General features: G+C 32.8%; 3 protein-coding genes across 5 annotated transcripts; 1 reads left to right on the top strand and 2 right to left on the bottom strand.

Annotated features, from left to right (window-relative positions):
• Positions 1–97: 97 nt before the first annotated feature.
• Positions 98–2,512, bottom strand: LOC141687034 (UPF0496 protein At4g34320-like). 2 transcript variants are annotated; one of them, XM_074492175.1, is made up of 3 exons: positions 2,067–2,512; positions 1,707–1,757; positions 98–1,488 (listed from the first exon to the last, which is right to left on the bottom strand). In XM_074492175.1, the coding sequence occupies exon 3, from the start codon at positions 1,475–1,477 to the stop codon at positions 350–352; it is 1,128 nt and encodes a 375-aa protein (XP_074348276.1). In that variant the 5' UTR covers positions 1,478–1,488; positions 1,707–1,757; positions 2,067–2,512; the 3' UTR covers positions 98–349. The 2 variants fall into 2 exon arrangements, with proteins under 2 accessions (XP_074348276.1, XP_074348275.1); XM_074492174.1 differs by having other exon boundaries at positions 1,707–2,510.
• Positions 2,513–8,778: 6,266 nt separating this feature from the next.
• On the top strand, positions 8,779–12,779 carry LOC141684712 (uncharacterized). Of its 2 annotated transcripts, none has more exons than XM_074489806.1 (11): positions 8,779–8,977; positions 10,124–10,280; positions 10,547–10,669; positions 10,751–10,804; positions 10,939–11,066; positions 11,152–11,200; positions 11,335–11,404; positions 11,611–11,801; positions 11,941–12,018; positions 12,221–12,343; positions 12,464–12,779. In XM_074489806.1, exons 2-11 carry the CDS (start codon positions 10,185–10,187, stop codon positions 12,611–12,613), a joined length of 1,062 nt encoding a protein of 353 aa, XP_074345907.1. In that variant the 5' UTR covers positions 8,779–8,977; positions 10,124–10,184; the 3' UTR covers positions 12,614–12,779. The 2 variants fall into 2 exon arrangements, with proteins under 2 accessions (XP_074345907.1, XP_074345906.1); XM_074489805.1 differs by having other exon boundaries at positions 12,218–12,343.
• A 1,337-nt stretch (positions 12,780–14,116) lies between these two features.
• Positions 14,117–17,350, bottom strand: LOC141682495 (HVA22-like protein k). The gene is made up of 8 exons (XM_074487191.1): positions 17,052–17,350; positions 16,771–16,829; positions 16,325–16,422; positions 15,802–15,853; positions 15,372–15,435; positions 15,079–15,174; positions 14,679–14,751; positions 14,117–14,563 (listed from the first exon to the last, which is right to left on the bottom strand). Exons 1-8 carry the CDS (start codon positions 17,073–17,075, stop codon positions 14,454–14,456), a joined length of 576 nt encoding a protein of 191 aa, XP_074343292.1. The 5' UTR covers positions 17,076–17,350; the 3' UTR covers positions 14,117–14,453.
• Between the last annotated feature and the right edge of the window lie 5,428 nt (positions 17,351–22,778).

The following is a 22,778-nucleotide window of genomic DNA, read 5'->3' as shown; positions in this document are numbered from 1 at the left end:
GCAGGGCAATCAATGACCATTAGATATGTTACATATGTATGATCAACAACCAAGTGCAAAATCATCACATTGAAACTGTAATGAAATGAACCAAGCAGAATAAAAGAAACTGTAATTTTTAACTAAAAATTTAAATGATAGACAAGATAGAAGTACACAGAAGAATATATAATGGTCTGTTCCTGCATATTGGAAAGAAATGTAACAAACTCCGAATATATGTTATTCTTAAAGTTTCCATACATGTATGAAAGTTGAGCACCGGCATCACAACAGATTGAAGTCTCATGAAGCTTTAAGCATAAGCACCAGATGTACCAGAGAGATGCATAGTAGCAGAAGACATGTTTCAATGGTTAGGATGCTTTATAATCCTCTGCAGAACCACTGTCCTAGCGCGGCGAATGTCTCTGCTGCAGACATCAGCTTGCACTCCCAAATCATCCACGTTCTTCATAAACACTCCCAATTTCTTCTTGATCTCCTCTATCCCGATCATCACAGCTTCTTTACTAATGGCAAACTCTGCATTTTGCAGGAGGGATTGGATCTCAATCTCCAAACGATCAACGAGGACTCGAATGTTATCCAGATCCTTAATAGCAACATATGTTCCAACTTGCATAGAGCAAATAACCTCCTTCTGTCCTTTAACAGCATTTTCATAGTTCTTGAAAAGATTATCTATCCATTTCCCCATTGAACCTAATGGAATAGCTGTTGCTGCAGCAAGAGCGGCTGCAACTGGTGGTGCAGCCATGGCAGCTGCAACGACTGAACAAATCAACACAGAAGCAAATGTAGCCACAAAGATTATACTTGAAACTTTTCTCCAGGCGTGCATATATTTAAGTTTCTTGTCAAGCTTGTTCTTCTTCAATTGCAACTTCTCAAGCATCACCATTTGTTGTCTATAAACAGACTGAAACATCTGAAAGAATTCATCCGTAAAAGGATCACCAGCTTCTTTAAAATTCTTCAACTCCTCCAAGGTCCTAACATACTTGTTCCCTTCAACTCCATTTTCTTCCTCAAACTGCTGAAGCGCGACAAGAATAAGCAATTGACTATCGCGTGCCCTCTTCAAACATTTCTCCAACGCAGCACAAAAATCAAGAGTTTGCAAACTAGTATCGAAATAATCTTCAACAAGCTCAAACAATTCTTGATTTTTCCATATATCCTTCTTACACTCTAAAATCACTTTCACAACCTCTTGGTTCATTTCCAACAGACATTCAGTGACTTCTTTCAAAGAATCAAACGAAAGTGCTCGAACCTCAACACCAACAGCTAAAGTATTAATAACATGACTAGTTTTAGCTTGAACATTGGTGTCAAATGATTGCAAATCAGTATCAAGTCGACACGCAGCTTCATAAGAATGAAGCTCAGTTGTGAACTGCAGATTGTTATTGAAATTAATTGCAGAAGCTGCTGAAGTTTCAGCTGATTTTTTGCTCAAATGACTTCCCATTTGTCACAGATCTAACAATTAAAAAAAAATAACAAAAATCAACACTACCCTCAAACTTAAAATTACCCTTTTTGAGCACCAATCTAAAAAACAATTAAATTCAAGAAAACAAAATGCTACCCAAATTAACAAAAACAGCACAATAATCAAAGACACTAACTAATCTACACAACAAATGGCAAAACTAAAACATACCCAAATGTAAAAATCAAAACTTTAAGAGACTTACCATCAGAAATCAGCAAGAAAGCTACTGAAATTAGCTCAAATTCTTGAAACCCTGAAAAAAATTAATAAAGATTGAAACTTTAAGCAAGAAAATCAAAATGAAAGTGACCCCAGCAAGAGAGAAGATATATATAAGTAGTGTGTGTATAAATTAATGGATGAGAGGTGGGTTTAAACAAAATGAGAAAAGATATTGGGAAAGTTGATGAGTTAGGGGAGTTATAGATAAAGATTGGGAGAGAGAGAGAGAGAGAGAGGAATGATGATACTTGAGAGATTAGAAACGGTTTAAGAACCAGAGAGAAAGGGAGAGATTGTGGTGGTGAGAAGTATAATAAGTAAAGCTTGCACGCATCATAACTTATTTCATGATTCAAACCGGGAAGCAATGTACTCTCTGCCGCCTCTTGTTTTTCTCTCTCTATGTCTATGTTGTGTATATCATGTGTGTATATATATCTATTAAGTAAATTTGTATGTAACTTGCTTGAGTTGAGACACATAAAAATGTTTTTTATTAGATTATGTTAGTAGATTTTATTCCCATCTTTGGCTAGAAATGTTTTTTTCTTAGATAAATACGGTAGTAGATGATGAGTTTTAGGAGAGAGAGAGAGAGAGAGAGGGAGAATTGTGTCACTAGAGAGAGAGAGAGGGAGGGAGAGAGGGAGAGAGAGATGGAGATAGAGAGAGAGAGAGAGAGAGAGAGAGAGAGAGAGAGAGAGAGAGAGAGAGAGAGAGAGAGAGAGAGAGAGAGAGAGAGAGAGAGAGAGAGAGAGAGAGAGAGAATGTTGTTTGTGTCACGAGAGAGAGAGAGAGATTTGTTGTTTTAACAGTTGTAACGCGGAAAAACAGAGGAAGAAAAACTGACAAACTTGAGGCCGAAGATTGTGAGGTAATGAGGGAGAGAGATTAGGGAGGGTGGCAACATTTTTCAAAATGGAAAAATAGGATATAAATATTTATTTTAAAATGTACTAAATTATATAAATTATTCTAAAAATAATTGTACCAGTTCTGGACCACAAGTTTTTAAAAGGAGTGTAGAATTAGAAGGGGGTAATTAATAAGACAGAAGCAACAGATAATCACGTATGTTTCGTAATGATTGTATTTAACATGTGACTAATTTACCCATGCGTGATTAAGGATGCAATTAATGCTGTGTAGTGTGTTTGATTCCATGTTTGTTTGGTATCAAGCTTGTTTGTCTTAAAATGGAGCATCTTTCAATATTATTTTGGCCATATTTATTAAATATAGTTAATTATAATAATAAATAATAAAAATTATTAAGGATAAACAAAATTTGTAGTAATGGTCTTTTCTAAAATCAAGAAATAAATTTAGTAACTAAAAAATTAAAACAAATACCAAAAAAATAAATTTTTAAGAAGTGACCGAATAAAATTAGGTCTTTTTCGAAAAATAACCAACTCTAAAAATGTTTTTGCAAAACTACTGTCATTTTTAAAAAATTGAAAAAATAATATTTTGTTTGCAAAAATACTATTTTTTAAATTTTTTCTTTTAACAAAAATGCGTTTTTTTGCAACTAGAATCAACGTTATGCAACTTTCGACGAGTTTCCGCAACTACATGTAACATCTAATGTAACCAAAGAAACTCGATTCAACTAGTTACATATCTATTTGATTTTGGTTGATTTCGTATTTTTGCAAAAAAAATCAGCTAAATATGTCATCAAACTATATTACGGACTCATGTAAAGTTCCTAAATATGTGATTATGAACAATATTTTAGCTATACAACTATATCATCATAATATATTATATACTGACATAAATTTATAAATATACTACGTAAAGTTATTAATTAGATGCTCATCAACAATATTTCAGCTATACAATTATATCATCAGAATATATTATATACTGATATGAAATTCATAAATACGTATTTATGAACATTTTTTTAAATGAACGGTCCTGAGCCAAAGTTTGTCGCTTAAATACGATTTACCTTGATTCACGTGATTTACAGACTATTACGTAGGCCCGTAGCATTTACCCATTACGCACTTTCGACCCGAAGGGTAGCGGCCGCGGCTTAACTATGATTAAAAAAAAAGGTGTGAAAGAGAGATGCTGACATGAAATACCTGGTGTCTACTCAAACTCCAAAGAAGGCTTGAAACCTGATTTGGGTAGATTTGGGTGGTGTAAAAATGAGTTAAGTTTCTAATAATATGCTGAGCTTGTTGGATTTCCAAACAAGAATGAAGAATATTAGATCGTCCTAAACTTCTCTTAAATAACAACACAACAAAACTGCATGCATCACCTTACCAAACAACTTATACAATTACAGTTAGAATTATAGATATTTATATATATATATATATATATATATTGCAAGTATGGTTATTAGATAATATTTCTGACGTCAGAACTGCCTGAGTTGGCCTTATCAACTTTCTTATTGTTTTACTCTCTTTTTCCCGTTGAATTATATACAGTTTTTAATATTGGACACGTATTTTATGGTTAATATGAAATATATTTTTATAATTTTTTTATTAAACTTTAAACAACAAATTTTTATTCAGAATAAAAGAAATTTAAAAACTATTTATGAAACAATACTTCAAATTAGACTTAAAATATGTGTCAAACACTCGTTCATCAATATACAGGGCATGTTTGACAAATCATTTAAGTTAACTTAATGACTTTTAAGTCCGCAACAGCTTATTAACAACTGTTTGTCGACCCAACTTATAAATTGAATTTATAACTTATAAGGATAAGTTGAATGTTAGTAACAACGTATTTTTTCTCAACTTATTTTTTATTTTTCATTTTTTATCAATTTTATTTTTAATTTTTTTAAATATTAATCTAACTTAAATATAAGAATTAAGCTAATTATATTTAAAAATAATTTATTTTACTTTATTTAAATAAAAAAATTATGACTTATAAGTTAAATTATTCAAACACTTATATAACTTATAAGCATTTATCAACTTATCAATTATCAGTCATTTATTCCATTTAAGTCATATATTACTTATTTTAAAATATCTCAAACAAACACATAATACCTAAGGGCACCATACATCAAAACATAATTACCTAGTTTACCCTTATTATAATAGTACATGTTTTCTTTACGAAATGTCGAGAATTCGAAGTGCTAAATAAATTTTGTCAAGAAATTGTTGAGAAGAATAAATAAGATATTGAAGATTTTAAGTAATATAATAAATTTTAGTGCATAAGTATTTTATTTTTTTATTAAATTAAAAAAGCATAAGAAGGAAGAAAGTAAAATCTGAATTTGGATTAGGATTAGGATAATTAGACAGTAGAGATAAAGATTAGACAAAAGTTTTACCCATACTTATCCCGGGTCATTAGGCGACAAAGAAGATGTTAGTGCTAATTAACTAATTAGTAATTACCAAATGACCTTCATTGTTTTTTTTGAAAGAGAGTTTACCAAATGAATTGTACCAGATGAATTGTACTTCTTGGTTCTGATTTCGACTTTTTTTAAAAAAAAAATACTTAAATGATACTCTCTCCGTCTTATATTACGTTTCCTATTTTGACTTTTTACACTGTTCATGTAAGTGATTGATTACTAATTTACGTCTAATTTATAAGATCAAATATAGTCATGAGTGATCTTGTTGGATTCGTATTTATAAGTACTTTAATACAATGAAATTTTTATATTTAATACTAATACGAAATTAAAGATATTAGCAATCAAAAGTATGATTTGGCAAACGTGTCCAACACAAATAGAAAATGTTTTTAGGAACGGAGGGAGTAACGATTTATCTCTTGTAATTCTAGTTTTTAACTTTGGTTCCTAATTTCTCGTTAACCGTAAAATTTATCGGATTAAAATATTTACTCCGTCCATTTATGTTGGCCACAATTCCTTATAATAAATATCATTTTCAGAGATATTTTGTATTTACTGAACAAAAGAATTTGAAAGTATCAAATTACTCTTACCTTAATTTTTTCAAGAACTGTTTATTGTGAATGTAAGGGTAACTTTGTCTATTCACTATTTATTTGTTTAATCTGAAATTAAAATAATTATTCTGAAATTAACATTTTTCTTTCATATTGGTATGTCCCAAAATTATTAGTCACATTTTCTAATTAAAGCAAATTAAGTATTATATATATTAGTTTTTTCCAAATATGTTAAATTTGAGAGTAAGTCAGGTAATTTGAACTTGATTGCTAAATACATGATTTTCCGATGATGGTCAACATAAACGGAATAGAATCAATAGAGTGATTATTATTTATTATTTTATTAGCTTATATTTATATGTTAAAAGAAAAATATTATTATTTATTATTTAAAGTTCAGTTTTGGCACAATAATTTTTTTGGAAAAGTATAGCTTTACTCGAAATTATTATCAAGTCAAATATTAATATTTTACGAGCCAAGTTCTCGTTTACCATTAAGTTATAAGAAAAGAGCACGATAAGATAGTTCAAGTGGTTAAAGGCTTATCTTTTGTTCCAGATTCTGGGTTCGATTCTCGCTCACCCCCGAGATTTGTTAGGACATATACTCAATTGTAAGACATATAAGCCAAATTAGTCAAAAAAAAAAAAATATCGGTAGCGTAAAAAAATATTTCTTTCTCTTTGAAATAGTAATTTACTCAAAAATTGTATTTGAAATTTATTGTTCATATTCAACTTTTCAAAAATTAACTCTCTTTCATATTAGTATTCACTTAATACCATTACCAGTATAAATAATATTATTGTATCAATATTATAATTTTATAATGGCCGTAAAATTTTGAAAATAAATACGAGAAGTACCTAGAAAAGAATATATAAATTCGACATATTTTTTAAAAATTCAGGTAAAGTGAAAAACATGAACTACCTGAATAATGGCATTTGTGTAATAATAACGAGAACTAAGGGTTCGTTTGGTAATTAAGAAGAAATCTTGAGAAAGCAATAGGTTAGTTATTATCGGACAGCTTGGCGTGTGAGACCAAATCGCTTTTCCGCATTTTCGGGATTTTTTAATAATTTAAATTTAAATTATTATACTCCTCAGTTGCTTCTATTAAAATGACACGTCAGTCTTTCATCCACGTGGCAATATGTGCTGGTTATCGAGGTTTCTGAATTGTAACGCTACGTGTTTTGTAATAACGTGGTTAAAGTTCGGGGTTAGGTGCGTATTTATCGATCGAGAAGCACGGAAGAATTACTTTCGGAGCTCGTAAAATATTTGAATTTGGTTTGATAGTAATCGAGTTAAATTTGAGTTATTTAAATTATTAGCCGAGCTCGATGTTTAAATTACTCAATTGATAAAATTTGCAAATATAATGTACTCGCTATAATTTTTTAACGTTTTTATTATAAATATTTTTTTATATGTTTAATCAACGAACTCAAGCGGTAATGATAAATCTTCGAGTTTCGTCAATATTCAATAAATTTGATTTAAGCTTTCGAGCTATCGAAATTTTTACAAGTCAAATTTCAAGTTTAAAGTTAAAAGTTCCGTTGAACGCGGTTCCAGCCCGAACTATATAATCGAGTTCGAGCGGAGTCTGACATGATTCAACTCGATTAATTTCGAGTTGAATGATCCAAAAACATGTTATTCATTTTTAATCCTCGAGTTAATGAAAAATTAAAATAAAAAAAATACGTTTTTGTTAAAATACAAGTATAAATTACGTTTTTACATAATATAATATAAAGGGTTATTTTTCGGAATTATGATATTTTGATCATTGTAATTTGAATTTGTGGCCCGGCCTCTCTTTCTGCTACTAATGAGGCCCATAGTTTATAATTAAATTTATAAGGCCTTACACAAGGTTTCATTCCTTGAGGCTTGAGTCCTTAAAGTCCATAGGCTTTTGTGCTCCAAATAAACAGGCCCATATTTTCATATTTTAAAAAAAGTATTCATGATAATTCCTAAATATTATTATTTTATTTAATTCCTACATATTCTGATGTTTTTGAAATTGTAATTATTAACGTACAAAATCTAGTTATACATTCATATAATCTCGTTTAGAAAATTAGTATTTTAAAAATATAACAAACTTTAATATTAAATCTGGTCAATAATTATTAAATTTTAACTAAACCAGCATATAAATAAAAACACTAATATTATACCCCGAACCTACTACATATCGTTATATTGTCTTTCTAAAAATAATGTATAAATTTTGATTATTATTAACTTCAAACGATTTTTTATAATGGAAAGAATTATTACTTATATAAAATATCTTGGTTTATTTTTCACGATAATTGAAATTTTATTTACCGATTCATAATCATAATTTCTTAAAAAAATATCCGGCACGCATTTCGAGGTAATGTTTTTTCAATTTTTTTTGAATAAAAGTTTAAATATAAAATTTTTATTCAAAAAAAATTAAAAAAATATTATGAAACTATATTTTAAACGAGCATTGAAAAACGTGTCGAAAAATAACGTAAACAATCGAGTGAAACGGAGAAAGTATTATTTTTCAGGAAATTTATCAAAAATACCTCTATTTTTGAACTTATTTACAAATATACGATCAATATTATATATGAGAGTGCAAAACAATTTACTTGAAATTGCATACGAGTTTACAAATATTACGTATAATGTTACTCGAAATTATATCCGAGGTTACAAATATTACATATCGTATTTTTAAAACTACTTTATGAAACATGGATATTTTCGAAAGGACCCCTACTTTTTAACGAACACCTTCCCCACTCCAATTAAAATTCTAATTTCGAACTACAAAAATTTGTTCAAGGTAACACAATCTGACTAAGTAGGACCCACCGTAAATTGTTTTTACTCCTAAACGTCCAATTAAATCTCAACCGTAGACTCCAAAACCAAATCAATCGCAACCGTAGATTCACTATCCCTAAGATTATTCTATCCTTATAAAAGTAAATATTTCAAAAACAAAATAAAATCATATTCCTGCACAACTTATTAGTCTCGCGCCATCAGTTTTAGGGTCTCTCTCTCTCTCTCTCTCCCCCTCCCCCTCCCCCTCCCCCCCTCTCTCTCTCTCTCCCACTCGCTCTCTCTCCCTCCCTCTCTCTCTCTCTCTCCCTCTCTCTCTCTCTCTCTCCCACTCGCTCTCTCTCCCTCTCTCTCTCTCTCGCTCTCTCTCTCTCTCTCTCCATTCAATATAAAAACACACAAACACATACAGACACATTGCTTCGTGGGTTGTTTCTGTTCTTCAAATTGGAAGCTGTGAGTATTTTTTATACCCATAATCTTTAAATTTGTGATTTTTATTGAAATAAATATTTAATTACAGTTATTACTGTTGTTTACTGTTTAGTAATGCTTTTCTTGTTTAATAATGTGTTATGTTTATCTGTTAATTTGTTGTGTAAATTTGATGTATACATGTTTATATGAGCTGTAGATGAACAGGGCTATGTTAATTTGTTTTGGTGCTTGCTTTACTGATATATTGGTGATTTATTGAAATTATTGTGTTGAATTATGGGTAGAATTTTTTTATTTTGAATGTTGTATGTTAAGGTCTAGTTTTCGATGTTTTTCGAGAGTGAGGAATGGGGATTTGTCACTAAGCTATCTGTGATTTTGTGTTTCGAATTTTGGAGATTGTGTTCTATAATATTGTGATTTTTTGGAGGCTAAAGTTTTAATGTTTAAATCTTGGGAAGTCTGTTTTGTACTTGTTTGGAGTTATTGTTCGGAAAATTTTAATTTCTTGGTTAATTTTGTGTTGAATTTCCCCCCCATGGATTACATTGTGATCGAATTATCGCAGTTTAATGGTTTTAAGGGTGACTAAAAGTCCGAGTCTTTTCTGCAATTATATATTTAGGTCAAGCTCAAGTTGTGATTATTTTAGTTTAAGTACAGTTAATGTGACTGCCTAAACTATAAAAACCATGTACCGTTAATTTCTTGCTTGATTTCGTTTAGAATTTTTTTCCCACGGATTACATTGTAATCGAATTTTCGCAGTTTTATAGTATATGGGGGAGTCAAAGTCTGAGACTTTTCTGCAATTATGTATTTAGCCATTTAGGCCAAGCTCAAGTTTGTTGTGATTGTTTTAGTCAAGTACAGTGAACTGTGAATGAACTGCCTAAATTAAATGGGATTGCTTTATGGTGAATTTAGGATATAAAACCATGTACTAGACTACTAGGTTTTTCTCCCCTCACCCCTCTTCAAACTAAGCATTTAATACATCGAAACATTTAATTTCAATGATTTCTTTTTAGCATGGAAGTGAATGTTCTGGTCATTAATTCAAATATTACAATACTTAAATGTTAAATTTGTTTGGGTGGAAGTAGGTTGCAAAAATAACATGTATCGAACAAACTCAGTTATATAGTTGCTTGTTTGTTTCAGCCTCTGGAGGTAGTAATAAGATTCAATCAAGTCTATCGATTAAGGGTTTTCTTTTAAGCTGATGGGAACCGGTGAGAACGACTCGGCTTCTGTCCCATTGATGACTGATAAAGGCACAGAATCTTGGAAACCTTTAGGACAACATATTCCTAACGAGGTTTGCCCTCTTGTTTGTCTCTCTGTCAATTTTGCTCTGGAAACACTGAAATAAGAAATTATAAATGTAGCACATTTATTATGATAGCAAAAATATTATCAGGAAAACAATTGAATTGTACAGTACAACTTAACAGTTCTACAGACTGAAAGACCTTATTTTGCTAGCTATGTTTTGTTATATAATCGATATGTACAGTCTTGTTTTTACTTGCAACTTTGAAGGAAATGTTTTTCTACTCATCCGTGACATACCTTTGTGTACAGGCAAATCGTGAAACTGCGCCTCTCTTATACGAGTATTCGTTCTTCCCACCTATTAATGCCCCTCTGGAAAATCCTATCCCGTTTTTTTCTTCGATTGCTGCTCCTCATGCAACTGGAAACCAGGTACGTACTCAGACTTTGATTTTTTTTATCAGTTTTCTACATGGACTGAAGAAGTTCTTATACTTTTCTGTTTATCGCCAGAGTGCTACCTCCAGTTATCCTCATATATTTCTTCATCACATAAATCCAGTTGAGGTAATACTTAAATTCCATGCTTTCTGTCTCTCATTTTACATCTGAATTGAATTCAAATCAAGGCTACACTTTTTACAAATTATTCAGCTTTTGCATACAACATTACAACAAGTTGGTGTTTTTTTAACCATCAGGATTGTGTAGAAACCATCTCTCCCGGTACGGAGGGAAGAAGCAGCAAGAGCAGGGAAAATTTAACAGAGAGGTCAGAAGGAAATAACAAGATAATTCATGCCTCTGAATTTCAAAACACACTAGCAAGGTAGCTTATGCTTTTTTCTAAACTTAGTTAGATATTATATCCCGAGAAATTTGTTTCATAATCGTTGTTATTTGGCCTTCTACAGTGCACATAATCAAGCATCAGACAAACATGAAGAATTGGATCAGCGTAAGGTATGTTTAGGAAGTTTCTTCTAAAACTTCTATGCTCGTAATTCTTATCTCAGTAATGATAGTAGGCCTGATGTATAAGTATTATGCCAGAGTTTAAATATTTATTTACTTTATGCGCTTTCCCACTGTTATAGGAGTGTCAAAAAGAACAAGAATCTGGTGGCGCTGGTCAAAAGCCTTTGTTATATTGTGTGGTTGCAGAAGGTAAACATAAATCTCATACAAACTAATGTCAAAAAAAAATCTCATACAATCAATTGTTTTCGTGAGGGTTCAAATATTGTTGAACCATTCCATATTAGCATTTGCATTGATGAATCATCGTTCTGTCACTTTATTTAATGCTCCAGAACCTTTTGGTTCGAAATAACATTTATTCAATCAACTCATAATTTGGACTCTCGGCACAGGAACAAACACTGAAAAGATATTTGCAAATCAAGAAACATCACATGGACATACATTAGTGTCTGTATCCAACTTAAATGTGATAAACTCAAATGCATCACGTGTCATACCAGAGTCCATGGTTGTGAGAAGTACTGTGACTAGTGTTTCTCCGGTTTTAGAAGGTAAACGTATTGGAGATGCCTCAACACAGGTATGTTGCAGCATCGTTCTTTTCATCGCTGTCAAGTCTTTTTAACCAACATTGAATATAACTTTTTTATAATAAAGTATTACAAGTTTTCTGTGTATCAGTGTTAAATATTTTACCAATACAACTGTTCTTTTGGCAGGACGAAAAAGAACTGGAAAAAATCAGGAAAAGACATGCCAATACTTTAGCTGCGAGGAGGCGTAGAATTCGCCAAAAGGTTTGTATAAGTTTACTAGCACCCAAGCTGGGGTGATCTTGAAATTGAAAATCTTGGAGATATATCAATAACTTTCTCACTAGTAAAATCTAACTATATATATTGCTTATCTTTAAGTAAGTCTATAGCTTTGACAGTCAAACCAGTTTATAATATATATAAAAGGACCCTCGCTTACATTAATTCAAATGCTACACAGCAGGAGTGTGAAAAGTTACAAGCAGTTGCTAATACGTTAAGCAGTGAAACTTCAGAACTGAAAGAAGCCCTGAACAATTACTCCAAAGATTGTATCAGATTACGTAGAGAAAACAAGGCCTTATTGGTACACAATCTAAACTTCATCCGATATGTATTTAAGTGATATTCTAAATTTTATTCAACCTCCACATGTTTCCAAACAAATTGCCTTGTATTTACTATTAACTTGTTTTAAATAAAACAGAAAGAGATAAAGGAAATGTGCGATCCAGCTGAATATGCCAAGTTCGAAGCTCAAAATCCAGATAAGGAGGATGATATTCCAAGTGAATCCTCATCTGATGATCAGAGTGTGGATACAAGTTCAGATATAGAAGAAGCTAATTCTCATTAATTAATTTTAAATTTTGATGTTTTTTGAATTGTTGTATTCAACTGTGTACAAAACGCTTGGGTACCTATATTTCCGAGAATTTTGCAGACAGTTGGACATATTTTTTCGAATTTGCAGCACTGCAAGTTATTATGTTCTCCGTTTTCCTTATATGGTATCTTTTCTATCTGCATATTTCTTTCTCGTAAATTCATCTGCGATCTGCTATATTGGAATTGGGAGGGGGATGACAATGTTTATAATTCTATCTCTTCCCTTCGATTAGAGCCGGCAATTTCGTACATGACACGAAAACGACACGAAAATAACGGGTTTGGTTTGACATTTTTGGTACACGAACACGAAAGTACAATTTAGTGTCGGTTTTGAGTTTACACTTGGGTACCTGACACGAAACGAAAGTACACGAAATAAATAAATATTTAAATAAATTTATCAAAATTATATGAATACATATATTTTACATATAATATTTACAGAATATAGATACAAAATAGATTCAAATTTAAATTTCATAAGATTTGACTGCACTTGAGTCTTTATGACTTATTAACTTAAGACTCGACTAGTGAAAACTTAATATTTAAATATATATTTTATTTATCTTTATTTTTATTATTAAAAATTTTAAATTACACGAAACACGACATGAAACGTATACGAACACGAAACAAAACGAATCCTTAACAGTTCGAGTTTAGATTAGACATTCATGACACGAAACACGAAAGTACGCGACATAAAAGTACACGAAACGAACGAATTGCAAACTCTACCTTCAATTCATTACTAGAGGTAGATATTCATACAACTCTCATGTGGCCGGATTTTAAAAATTACAGGTGCTTTTTGTGATGGGGTTGGACTCTTTTATATTTTCTTGAAACATAGAATGCTCGAGGGATGCTGCTCCGGATCAACTTTTAGAAAGTAGAAGCGGAATTACTCATATTCATGGATGTTTAACTGAGTATTTAGTATCTAATCTACATGCAAGCCGAGAACGATTGAATAGTTTAAGTGGTTAAGAGTTTATCCTCCGTCGTATCAGGTATTACGTTAGGGCTATATGTCATATTTGTCAAAAAAAAATCTACATGCTAGGCATATTGAGTATTTATATTACAAACACATTCAAACAAGTAATTAAAAACACATTGTATGAGCAACACGAGCCCAGCACATTGATAATTCGACAAAACCCTCGTCATACACATAACTGTCATGTTTTGATGACATCTTTTCATCGACTCCACGACTGAATCGTGATAAAGGTGAACAGAGAGATTTTGCAAGTACACTCTCAATATCAGAAAAGCAACAATACATGTAGTCAGAACTTTCTTAAAGATGCAAAATTTTAATCCTAAAACAGCATGAAATTCACTAGTCCTTGCAACCGAAATTCATCTTATCTTATTTAACAAACTAGCAGCAGCAATATCGTAATCTAGAGCTAAAACCAGATATTAAATATACGGCCACTCTACATGACAAGGTGACTTTATAAAAATTAAATATATATACAAGAAACACTTAAATGATGCAACTTCATAGTATTGTAAATACAAAGCCTCTAAATATAGGTTTCCTGCATGATCGTCTACACATCTAGAATCTATTTCATCCACAAGAGAACAAATTCATGTATGTACATGTTCCACATAGGTAAAGTGCAAACGTAAGAAAATATATATTTACAACTAGACTACAACTGCCAAAAGCTAAGCGATCCACATTATGCTACATGTTTTCATGTTCAGCCAACATGTATCAACCTCAAAAAGATACCAACATTTGAATTTTTCAGATAAAGTGGACAAATGATTTCTTCACTGCATCATTCTTCGTGTTCTGAATCAGAAGCTTCTTCGTGTCTCGGTGGAGCTTCAATCATACGATTTGCTGGACTTTGGTTTGGATGAATGATATCCCTAACAATATGGTTGGCTGATTCATGGGGTGAAAATGTCAAAATTTATAATACAATACCAAGTTCCACTAGTGCAACAGTACAAGGTTAAACGGAAAAGAGTAAAACCAAACGGAGTATATAAAATATTACCTGATACTATGATTTTTGTTCCAATAGCTTTTGCAAACTGCAACTCTGCCTCGCGTGCACTAAAAAATCTTCCCTGAAAACCCAAAATCACAAAAAGATATCGCGATTTATTACACATGCAGGAACAGCACTTATATAATTTGTTCTTCCAGTCGGAAATAGGAATCGTGATGAATAACAAATTAGCACGGTTACTGATTTTTTGAGAATGTGTAATCAAACTTCAAAATAAACTAATTTTATCAAGTCCAAAATTGCTAAGATTTAATTATATATAATACTATGTTACTCTCTATGGGTTATAGGCATTAGAAAATTAGTACGATACACGGATCAGCCTTTCACGTAACTTTAGTATATCTGTTTCCGTAAAAAATGCGAGGGTAGTAAGAGGGCTTACCATCTGATGATATAAAACTCCTACAATTTGGTCGAGTCTTGTTTGATGCCGCAAGAGGAAAGGGCGTATATGACTCGTATACAACTGCCTCGCTCCCTGTTAAACAGATATTGTACAATTGTTTTACCCGGCTTGAAAAATCTTTATAATTCAACGCAAGTAAATTACAGTGCTATACACACCCCAGAGAAACTGAGTAAAAAGAAGTGGCATCGCCGTAACATTTTTTACATGTATATTATTATAAAACATTAATGTGTGCCATGGTGGGGGGGGGGGGTGTTAACTCTTACATTAACAGATGGGAGCTGGAGCCAAATAAGAAATGCAAGCTTCATATGATAGTATAACGGAAACCTGCAAATTCCAGAAAGACGAACTCAATGAGATATGTACCTCATGAAATATAAAGACAAACAATTAAAATGTGGAATCCCAATTATTTTTCAATCATCATGTATTACCCCAACAGTATTTACGGCAAACACAAATTTATCTTGGGCAAAGTAAAAACAAGGGTGCAAGATGCTGACAGGGTACATAACCATTGAATTCACCTTCACTCAACAATAGAGCACCCTTCCATTAATCATTTATACTCGTATATATATAAACTTCTAAAGGTCCCACAACAAACCTCCAATGCACAACAGAATACTATCATGATGAAAATTTTACTAACTGAAATTTATATAGACAAAACCCGGTTGGGTGAAAATGTACCAGGAGATTAGTTTGTCCGCAAAGCTTTCTGCAACTGTGAAAGATCCATATGCTGCAATCAATACATAGTTTAAGCAAAGGGAAAATAAATAAAAAAGGTCACAGATAACAAATTGTAATTAGGGGCTAGGGATTTACATATATCATAGAAATATAATCACAACAAAGGAGAGTTGCATGAATTGGACTACAGTGTCAATTAATTGACTATTTCACAATCATTTAATTACATATGTTCGTTAAAAAAGGGTCAGTAAATTCCATAACCACGTGAAACATACAAGCGTTAGACAAAAAAAGTCACAACATATATCGTAAATTGGGGGCATGTTAAATGATACAAATATATAACACTATGCCTAGTAAAAGTGTAACAAAAGGTAATGAGCGACGCAAGTTCTTAAACATGTTACCACATATTGATCAATCGTAGAACTTGAAATAAAACACAATGACATAATGGTAAACTCAAAATATATACTAGCTTAATAGCATACTATCATCATTCATCAGTACGACTAACCTGCCCAATATACAAGCCACCTTTGTTGCTCATTTTGATCTTTCGTCTCAATTGCTTTAAATGTCGAGTAAACAGGTAGAACTGCACCAACAGAACAGCTGGACAATACATTTACTCAACCATAAATAAATATTTACAAACTCATCATGTCACACAAATTAGCCTAACAAACTATATCTCAGCTTAATTAACACAACCAATATTATAAGTAACGAACAAGTAACATACTCATCATCTCTTTCACAAATTAGCCTTACAAAGTTACAAACAATATCTCAGCTCGAATAACACAACCGATATTATAAATACAATCATCGCAAATAACGAAAAAGTAACATAACCAAACCAAAACCATTTATCCCCGATTAATATAACCTTCATAAAAATACAACCTTTATAACATTAAAAACGAACGAAAATGTAACCGAGTAGAATTATGAGCTTACCAAGCTGTCCGAACGACAATGTTAGTACTAAACGGATAAAGGAGCATACGAAGTCCGACCTGAATCGATATAACCGCATAATTTTAAAATTAGAATTTTGTGTTGTCACTAAACCCTATAAATTACTAAATTTACACAATCGAAAGTGGGGATCATCTATTTTGAAACATATTCACAGAATGATATTGAGAAAAAATTTAAGCAAATATTATAAACCCTGGTTGATCGAATTGAAAAAGATAATTAGAAAATTAAATATAAAGAAGTGAGGGACTAATTACCTCGTTCGATCCCCGCAGCGCCATCGGGTGTGTGTTAGAGAGAGAGAGAGGGAGAGCGGGGGAGAGAGGGGGGGAGAGAGGGAGACGGGAGAGAGGGGCGGGAGAGAGATGTTAGAGAGGGAGAGGGAGGGAGAGAGAGAGAGAGAGAGAGAGAGAGAGAGAGAGAGAGAGAGAGAGAGGTGTCAGAGAGAGGGGGCGGGAGAGAGGGGGCGGGAGAGAGATGAGAGAGAGAGAGAGAGAGAGAGAGAGAGAGAGAGAGAGAGAGCTTAATTAATCATTGGTTAGAAACTGCTGTCTGCTTCCCTACATTCGAACATTTTTCAGGTATTGCTTATGGGTTATTATTCTTGCGAGCTGGGTTGGTTAATTTTACTCTTTTGGACATTCTCTTGTCAAGAATAGGCCCAACTGTTACGCACATTGGGCTACGTACAGAAAAATGGATCTTCCTATATTTATTTTGGCTATAAAAGTTACATGTAGACCACATTTTTATCGGACATCTCGAAAACGACCTATGTTGTGCAATCAAAATACTATCAAATATATTATTTTGTGAAATATGTTTTACGAATATCACTAATTCATTAAAATTGTTGAAAATCATTTAAATTTAATAAGTATAATGTGCATGTTGTGCAATTTGAACGAATGTTCTACAAACTAAACATATTTTGTACAATAAAACATTTTGTAATGTTCTACATGCAGTTAGAGGTGGCCATCCGTGTGGGTCGTGCGGGCCGGGCCGGGTTTGTAGCGGGTTGGGAAATATCAACACTGAACCGGCACTAGAAGGCGAACGAATCGGGCCGGGCTGGGTTTGAGCTGACAGAAGATAACCCGGATTCGGCACTGAGTTCGTGTGCGTGCCAGGCGGTTCACGGGCTGGCACGCGGGTTGAACCTGTCAATTTCCTTCATGTAGAGAGTAAAAATAGGAGGGAGAATAATGCTTCATTTTTTTAGTTTCGCGCCGTATTTTTTTTTTTTTTGCGTGAAAGCTTCTCCTATAAGTCCCGTGTTGTTTATGAAATGGACTTGCATTTATAAAAGACATTTTTACAAAATTTAACAAAAAAAATTACTAAAACTTATCAAAGAAGCTTTGCGAAATTTATTAAACTTTTTAGCTTTGTGAAATTTAACCGTTAATTACTTGTTCGTATCTGTAATAAAGTCTTAAATTTATTCAATTTATACTATAATATAATACCTAGAAAGGTATATATTTTGATTAAACGGTTATTCCCCTATTTTAATTATCAAAAATAAAAAAAATAGTATTATATACATGTTAAATTACAAATTAATATATTACTTAGTCTCCTTATCCCTCTAAACAACGATCAAAATCTATCGTACCAAACTACGATTACATCTCCTTTCTAATCATTTTATTATTTTTATTATAAATCTATATATTTTATATATTTATATAAATATATTAAAATTAATATATAATTTGGGTAAATAAAATTTAAAATTTATTTAAATATTAACGGAGCTCGTACATCGCACGGATTTAAGCTAGGTTTAACTTTTTGGTTAAAAAATTATAAATCAAATAATATTAAAACTTTAAATAAAATTACATTATATTTGTTCTAAAGTTGTTCGCTAGTTGAGGTTCCTGATTCGGATGAAGTATCCATTGTCATCCATGGCTCGTCGTCATCGTCAGAGTCTTCTTTTCTTCCTTGTTGTCTTTTATCGGCTTGATCCCAATCCTTTTTGCAAACTAAAATCTTTACAACGTCTGGCGCAAGACTGGATCTCTTCTCATCTAACACTCTTCTGCCTGCACTAAAAGCGAACTCAGATGCAATTGTAGAAGCCGGGATAACTAAAATATCCTTTACAATTTTTGCTAAAACCGGAAATTGTAACTCATGATTCTTCCACCATGTTAGTATATCAAAATCATCATTTAACTCATAACTATATGAAAAAAATTTGTGAACCATACTAGTGGCAGAAGAAGGTACGGTAGATGACTCGGAAATTCTACATTTTTGTTTTTTGGTTAGTATAGATGAAATGGTACTACTAAACCTACTAGAAGTATTACTGCTCTTCGGTGGTATAGTACTTTGAGTTTTTTGAGCATACATATCTATAAGACGAAACAACAAATTTAAACAATTAGTTACATATAAAACATGATTATATGAAACTCCTAACACTGCATAATAATGTTCTAACATATTTTCTAAACCTTCCTTCCTAACACCGGGATCAAGAAGACATGCAATACCATAAATATACGAAAATTCGGTAAAGTATTCGATCCATTTAATTTTCATATCCTTAATAATATCACTAAAATTATCATTTTCTTCGTATTCCTTTAAAGTGGTAACAATGCTAACACATTCAATGATACAATGGTGTACATTTGGTTCATAAACATAAGAAAAAACTTTAGTAGCATGCGCAAAACAATAAAGTATGTCACGTACAGTAGATGCTTATTCCCAATCTTCCTCGGTAATAATTCCTTCTTCGTATTGGTGAATTGGATCGTCGTTATATAAGATTGTAATAATGGGTTTATATTTAATTGCTTCAACAAGTAATTTATATGTCGAACTCCATGTTGTAGGACAATCGATACCCCATTTTTTCGGCCTTAGTCCATTTTCTTTACACAATTTCTTGTACCTAGACCTATATTTACCCGCCAAACGTAGATACTTAACTACCTTCCTAATAGGTTCTAATAAATTAGTTAGTTGTTGAATTCCTACTTGAGCCGTTAAGTTAACTATGTGAGCACAACATCTAATGTGTAAAAATACTCCATCTAAAACTAAAGGAATTTCGGTCCTAATATAATTAATACATTTGTTGTTATTAGCAGCATTATCTAAGGAAATTGTGAATAACTTGTTAAACAAATTAAATTCTTTATTGTATCTAAAATATTAGACATAATATTATAACCGGTGTGTGATTCGTCCATAACATCAAATGCAATAATTCGTTTTTGTAACATGTAATCGACATCAATCCAATGAACGGTAACACATATATAAGGCTCACCTTGACTCGAACTCCAACAATCACTAGTTAACGAAACCATACCATCAAATTCTCGAAAAAATTCAATTAATTGTGCTCTAGCGCAATGATATTGTGTTATTGTGTGTCGTTTTAGTGTGTTTCTAGGAATTTTTCTAAATGTCGGATTTATCGTAGTTTTCATCATATATTCTAAATTATCACTCTCACCGTGAGAAAATGGTAACTCGTCTAGTGTAACAAAAGTAGCAAAACTTTCGATCATTCTATCTCTACTATAGGAAAAAGGCATACCTCCACCTCCTGTTGATGTCATAAAACCACCGAGTTGTGATTGTTGTGGACCTCTTCGTGCTTCTCCGCTTTCGTGACTCGCCTTCGTAATAGAGTGAATATTCTCCAAATGTCGGCTTAGTGTTCACGTGCCGGTCCCTCGAGCATAACTAAATGGTGGTTGTGGTCTACCATTTTGTACACAAATCAAACAATGTACTTTAAATCTATTCGGATTATCCGGCATAGCTTCTTTCGAAAAATATGTCCACACGTGCGATGATTGTCTCGAACTCGTAGCACCTACAGAAATTAAAAAAAGAAAAAAATTAAAAACGAATAAAAAAATTATAATCTATTACAAAAATTACAATCATCAATTAAAAAAATTACAATCATCAATTAAACGAATAAAAACGAATAGAAAACGAAATTACAATCATCAATTAAAAAAATAAAATTTACAAAACGAATAAACAATATATTATAAATATAATACACAAAAAAAACTATAGAAGTTGAATTAGTAGTAAAGCTTGAGTTGACCAAAACTTAAATTTAGTAAAGCTGAATTCAGTTCACCAAAACACAGAAGCAGAAACTTATTATAAGTTATAATCTATAGAATACAAAATCAAAAACACAATAAAAAACACACAAAAGCAAAATCTAACATCACAGAAGCAGAAACTCATAGTTTTTGGTTAAAATCGACAGGAAAATAACATACCTTCTTCGGTATTAAACGTGGATCCGGGTCGAGGCGGGAGCATCGAAGCCGACGGGGTTGAACCTTGAGAAGAAATACTCCCTCTTCCCTGTTCCATTTTCCTGTTCGCGAATATCTGTTACCTTTTTTTTATATTCGAATTTTTGTTGTTGAATTGAAAATTGTGAATGGGGATTGAATTATAAATTTTATATTCGAATGGGTTATGTTTGTAGATGGAGAAAGGAGAAAGAAGTCGGAGAAAGGAGAAAGAAGTCGGAGAAATTGAGATTGAGAGAAACAGAGAGGTCGAAGAAACTGTGAATAATTGGTGTTGTTTGTATGTATATATTTATAGGGAAATCAGAGTGCCGTTGGAGCCTTGGAGTTGGAGGTGGAGTCAGTAGAAATCAGAGTGTAACGTTAACCTGCAGAAATCAGAAGACGTTGGAGCCATGGCAGAAAGCAGAGCAGAGCAAGAAGACGTTGGCGCGTGTGGCACACCCGCGGGCGGGCTGTGCGGGCTCGTGCGGGCTGTGCGAGTTGCCTGATCCTTGCGGCTCGTGCGGGCTTGGCTCGTGCGGGCTCGTGCGGTCCCGGGTTCTAAAATCAGTAATCGTGTTCGGTTCACCTAATTTAGCGAGCTGGGCAGGTTTGAACCGGCCCGGTTCGGTCCGAATTTTTTACGGTTTCCGTATGAACCGGTCCCGAATGAGCAGTTCAAACCCGCCCATTTGGCCAGCTCTACATGCAGTACATGTATGATTTTCAAGATTTTTGAATAAAATAATGAACTTTGTTGAACATAATTTTACCAATAATCCGTGCATAAACAAATATAGTTATAGGTGTGTGCGTGCAAAACAAATAATCAAATAACGGGATAAAAGAAACTATCACGGGTTAGAGGGTAGGTGTTTAAGGACGGGTGTGTGTTTGTGTGTGTTTAACCCTAACGCGCTACACAATTACTATAATTAATTAAAACGCGTTAATTAATTAGGTCGGTGGTCAATCAATTATAATCAATTAATTAATTCGTCCGGCACAAAAATAAAAACGTAAGTCAATTTATTTGAGCCCAGGCCCAGCGGAAAATAAAAAACAGCAAAACTAGTTCGACTTTATTCATGCCAATTTTCTGCTACATTCGTGTCCGCATGTCGCACACGCGGGCAAGCTCGAAGGTTCGCAAGCCTCGGATTTCCCCTCGAAAGCCCACAATTTGCACCCCTCCCCCCCCCCCCCGCGCCCGCGTAGGCGATGGAGCAACACATAGACAACACAAGTGAACACTACATATATGTGTGTTGCTATATAAAGCTAAGGAAGTCTCTTTTCCTTTCCAATGTGGGACTTAAGGTTTTGTAAAATATTTTCCACTCTTCAGGGACCATCTTTGGATAATCATATATCACTCATCCCTTAATCATTTTGAGTGATTCAAAGTGTCTCGAAAAGCTCTCGTGAAGGAGAACACATTCCAAACGTCACTCGTTGCACACACGCAACAACCAACCACTCAAGCGCGGCTCAAAATGACTTGAAAATGTGGGGTGTAATACCCATATTTTCTAACAATCCCCCACATGAGTGAGATTAATATTTCAGTAGCACACATCAGATAGACAGACACAGAGTTTGACTTGGTGATAGTTTTTTCGATCCGATATAACATATGATAGGTAGAGAATGCTCTTTGAAACTTCGCTTGAGTAAGCA

Source organism: Apium graveolens, chromosome 9 (assembly GCF_009905375.1).
Source record: "Apium graveolens cultivar Ventura chromosome 9, ASM990537v1, whole genome shotgun sequence".
Lineage (NCBI taxonomy): Eukaryota > Viridiplantae > Streptophyta > Magnoliopsida > Apiales > Apiaceae > Apium > Apium graveolens.
Note: the sequence above shows the minus strand (reverse complement) of the source record. Positions and strands in the feature narration are given on the sequence as shown.

What these genes read in the sequence shown, in the direction of transcription:
- LOC141687034 (XM_074492175.1), bottom strand. Translation starts at nt 1,477, where the DNA reads ATGGGAAGTCATTTGAGCAAAAAATCAGCTGAAACTTCAGCAGCTTCT.
- LOC141684712 (XM_074489805.1), top strand. Translation starts at nt 10,185, where the DNA reads ATGGGAACCGGTGAGAACGACTCGGCTTCTGTCCCATTGATGACTGAT. An exon ending in CTCATGCAACTGGAAACCAG is followed by an intron (nt 10,670 to 10,750) that starts GTACGTACTCAG and finishes GTTTATCGCCAG; the next exon opens with AGTGCTACCTCCAGTTATCC. An exon ending in ATCACATAAATCCAGTTGAG is followed by an intron (nt 10,805 to 10,938) that starts GTAATACTTAAA and finishes TTTAACCATCAG; the next exon opens with GATTGTGTAGAAACCATCTC.
- LOC141682495 (XM_074487191.1), bottom strand. Translation starts at nt 17,075, where the DNA reads ATGGCGCTGCGGGGATCGAACGAG. An exon ending in CGCTGCGGGGATCGAACGAG is followed by an intron (nt 16,830 to 17,051) that starts GTAATTAGTCCC and finishes ATATCGATTCAG; the next exon opens with GTCGGACTTCGTATGCTCCT. An exon ending in GTGGCTTGTATATTGGGCAG is followed by an intron (nt 15,854 to 16,324) that starts GTTAGTCGTACT and finishes TATTGATTGCAG; the next exon opens with CATATGGATCTTTCACAGTT.